The following is a 4,325-nucleotide window of genomic DNA, read 5'->3' as shown; positions in this document are numbered from 1 at the left end:
TACATTACTACATAAATTAAAAACAGCATCTGTCCGTTACATTGTGTGAATATTTCATAGAAATGCTCCAAAATGTCTTGGAATACAATGACTTCCATCAAATGTCAAAAAATATTTTTCCTTCTATAAAATTACCATTGTGTAGATGCATGTTTTACTTTGGATAACAACAAAATATTTCCCTTTTTATGGCTAATAACAGTTGAGTCATTACTACTTTTAAAGTGCTTGCTTCCTAGAATATTTATTTATTTAGAAATGGTCTTTCATAATACATTTATTATATGTGATGAATTACTCATTTTTTAATCACACTTGTGAATTCTTTGCAAGATAATAAATGTCAGAGCAGGGCAGATCATAAAGACATTGTTTATTTGGCTCAAAAAAAACCCCAATTATATTTCAACTCCTCTCTTGTTTAGAACCGACAACCCTTACACATTTTTCACAGTAGTTACTCCACCTTGTACAGCATTAACAGAATGACATCTGGAGGTTTATAAGTTAAGCCTAAAAATATATTTCAATTGAATTAAACTAAAGAGAATCAACTGTAGAACTGTCCTGTAGTATCACTCATAGACTGACACAGAGAGAGAGAAAGAGAGAAAGAGAGAGACAGACAGAGTTTAAAGTTACAAAGTGTTTCTATTTCCGATGAAGACTCAGTTATCCACAGTACAGCCTGTTGATACGCAAGATGTCTGTGGGGTTCATCTGAGTGGCACGTCCAATAGCAACATTACTGTCTGGAATGGGAATGATGGTAGGCTCCCTGTTCCTTGAGAAAGCATACCTGCATCCACAAAAGAGAAACCCTGCTGATGAGCACCAAAACAATGAAGTAGTGAATGAGTGAACAACAGAAAAACTTACCTTCCATAGTGCATGACAGAGTTGTAGTCATACGGGGTGTCAAGATTTAGGGTTGCAATTTTCTGAAAGTTATACTCCAGTCCTAATAAAACACAGAGGTTTATTATGACTGTGAAAGTGAGCCCTCTGCTTGAGATCACATTCTTCTCTTGATCATCTTGAAGGAGGTTTTTGGAAAGTGGTGTTTTATATCCAAATGGAATCATTCAACATCAGTACCTGACCTCACGTATGTTTGCATGCCTGTAATGTGCCAAAATCTAGTCTTCCCAAAAGAGAACATAGTGCAGCAAAGGGGGCAAACTACATATGCTGTAGAAACTGAAACAGGGCTGCAGTTTATGAATTGCTTTTGAGGTATGAGTTGATGTAAAGGACATTTCTATAATGTATAATATCTTTAATGTTCAAGGATAAACTTGGATGAGTGGTCCCAAACATTTGTTCTTATAATTCATGTGGAAAAAATACCAGCTCCACTAACCAGGAATGACGTTTTGTAGAAGGATGCGGACATGTCTGTCTCGGTCACTGCGGGTCTGCTCGTGGTTGAAGCCCAGAGCGTGGAGGAGCTCATGCTGGACAACACCAAGATATACACAATGTTGACGATTCAGAGAAACGACCTGTTCTCCACCTCTTCTGCCCACAAACGAATAGCACCTGCAGGTCAAATTACAGCAACACTTACTAGCTGCCATCCGTTACTCTTCACTTATACTTCTAGTCCACCTTAACAATTCCAATGGAAGTTCTCTACTAAGTTTGTGATTTTCTTTAAACCCATGATTGATCCTAGTACTTGACTGCTTAGTATTATGAATAAGGGCCAGGTTTAGGACTAAGCTAGTCCCAGTCAGAGAAACCAACACATAGAGTTCCTTGGAGTAAGCTCATGCTGAGATTAAATTATTAATTCATTAAACTTCTGTAACAACTTTATCTTGATCAGGGTCATAGTGGGTCCAGAGCCCACCTGGAGCGCAAAGAAGGAACACAACCCGAACAATGTGACAGTCAATTTCATCACACACTTACTATGTCACACACCTGAGTGACTTTTGCACAGCTAGTCCACCTAACAAAATGTGTTTCTGGATTGTGAAATGTAACCTACATAGACACAGGGGAAACACACCAAAAACTCACAGTTACGTGATACAGAGCACCCCTGTGCTGCCCCCTCATGCAAAAAGAAACATGCAAAATGTTTAATTGAACTGGTACATCATTGTCTTAGGAAATAAGCTTTGGTTTAATTTATTACTAAATACAGGTTGTAAGTGTTAAAAAACTGGAGCTGTACCCTAAACGAGACTGAATGTGAATATAGTCTTCCTCTCTGCGGCGAGGTGTGAACTGGATACAGGTGGATGTCTGAAAGGACTTCAGAGCACTCTCAATAATGCTCCTTTCCTGGGATGCTAGCAGAGAGATACAAAATATTTTTTACAGTGCATGGGTATGCTGTAGCAAAGGACAACAACATCATTTTGAACACCTGAACTGTATTTTGTAGACCTAACTTAATAGCATTACTGAAAAATGTCCATTTGATTCTTTGAGGCTACATCACCTCAGAAGGTGTCACTCACAGTACTGGTTAGAAATGACGTAAGGCACATAGACCTTGCTGCCTCTTCTGAGCCACTTGCACCCACGTGCTGTACAGGGGTCTGCATTCTGAAAGCCAGGGTTCATGGCAATATCACCAAACATAATCTTGGGTTCATCCAGTGACTGTCCTGGGCAATGAAATAAAAATATATACAAATTGGTTTACTTTGTTACTTTCTGGAGGTTATACTCATTCAATCTACGGTGATCAATTAATTTTTGTAAAGATGTGTAAAGATTTGTAGCCATCACCCCTTATGAATGAGTTCCACCATTTTTACATGCATTTATGGCTGGTGCAGGCCTTCAACTGTGCACAATATCTTGTTAAATCACGAATAGAATCGGGCAATCTGGAGTATGAGCCTAATGTCAATATCGTGAATGCCAAATTTGACCTAGAGAGTTCAATGGGCTTTGAAGTGGTGGAACTGTGTTTTGTGACTATGTGAGTGATTATCTTAGACCAAGTGTAAAGCCATCCCAGTTGAACAGAGACTGTTATTCCATCAAAGCAGGATAAACTCCATATTAATGCCCTTGATTTCAGAACAACCTTTGAGAAAGTGGGCATATAAAAAACTTTGAACATGTAGCATTTCAAGGCCCAGAAAAGAGAAATAAACAACAACAAAAACTTCTGAGGGGCTTACCAGCTTTCCTGTTGGCTCTTTCAATCAGCGATGATACAGTGAAGTAATCCTTCTCAATGCTTTTGTCTGAATAAATGATTAATTTTATGGTTATTGACTTCTGTTTACATTTTAAGTCTAATATTATACACAAAACTAAGGCATTCTGCCATAGGAATATCTCACCTGTCTCATTGTAGCTCTTACTAACGAATTCCTGGTTTAAAACAAGTATTCAAAACACTGTACTTGTTAGACTTCTATTATTTATATAGTTACAAACGTCTAATAACCTTTGTTCATGAGGATGCTGAATTTAAAATAACTGTGTGAGCTCACCTTAATGTAGCGACCCTGAGCTGGACTGATGACCAGCTGCAGCAGCAGTATGAATGTCAGAGTCAGATGCATGATGGAAGTCTGCAGAGATACAGAGAATTCTTAGACAGAGCTTCAGTTTAAATAATGAGACTGGGGCTAACAACTTCTCTCAAACAAGTGGTTAGTCAAGGATTGTGGCAAATTACAAAGTAAAAAACCCAAAAACGTCCAAACCAAAAAAACTTAAGCAAGGCTCTTTCTAAATTCATGATGTGTTGCAAAAAAACAAAAATGGCAAGCAGATCTACTTCTTTCTAAATAAGGTAACATATGAGGTTTGGATGAGCTGAGTGTAAAAATAATATGGATTTTATGGTGGCACTTTAAATTTCAGCCCCCTAATTACTGGGTAGGTACAGAGGAAGTAACTGTTAAGTAAGCTGTAAGATAACAAAAATTACTGAGTAAGTAGGTGGCTCAGTAGCACAGTAGACCACACATTGGTAGGTGGATTTGTGACTCAGAAGTGTCCACCCCCTGCAGGTGTGTTCCTGCCTTGCGCCCAATGATTCCAGGTAGGCTCCTGACTCACCGTGACCCTGAACTGGATAAGTGGTTACAGACAAAGAATGCATGTATGATTGAGTAAGTAAAGTGAATGATACTAGAAATATGTAGTTATTGCTGAGTGACATTTTACAAATAAGGAACTCATTGTACTGCTAAGCATAAATATAGATTACCAAATTGAAATAAAAGTATGCCAGTTTATGCAAGTGACAATTATTGTCATTTTTTATAAATAAGGAATGCAGTTACTATTTTGAATTCATTGTATTTCTGAATGTAATTATAGATCCTTTAAAATGATTTACA

General features: G+C 37.8%; 1 protein-coding gene across 2 annotated transcripts; it reads right to left on the bottom strand.

Moving 5' to 3' along the window:
• Window positions 1–249: 249 nt before the first annotated feature.
• LOC136676290 (hatching enzyme 1.2-like) lies at window positions 250–3,596 on the bottom strand. 2 transcript variants are annotated; one of them, XM_066653174.1, is made up of 9 exons: window positions 3,468–3,596; window positions 3,315–3,345; window positions 3,150–3,215; window positions 2,475–2,624; window positions 2,186–2,303; window positions 1,930–1,992; window positions 1,364–1,542; window positions 880–961; window positions 250–799 (listed from the first exon to the last, which is right to left on the bottom strand). In XM_066653174.1, exons 1-9 carry the CDS (start codon window positions 3,537–3,539, stop codon window positions 673–675), a joined length of 888 nt encoding a protein of 295 aa, XP_066509271.1. In that variant the 5' UTR covers window positions 3,540–3,596; the 3' UTR covers window positions 250–672. The 2 variants fall into 2 exon arrangements, with proteins under 2 accessions (XP_066509271.1, XP_066509272.1); XM_066653175.1 differs by lacking the exon at window positions 1,930–1,992 and having other exon boundaries at window positions 257–799.
• Window positions 3,597–4,325: the final 729 nt, after the last annotated feature.

Source organism: Hoplias malabaricus, chromosome X2 (assembly GCF_029633855.1).
Source record: "Hoplias malabaricus isolate fHopMal1 chromosome X2, fHopMal1.hap1, whole genome shotgun sequence".
NCBI lineage: Eukaryota > Metazoa > Chordata > Actinopteri > Characiformes > Erythrinidae > Hoplias > Hoplias malabaricus.
This window is presented reverse-complemented; position numbering and strand designations above follow the sequence as displayed.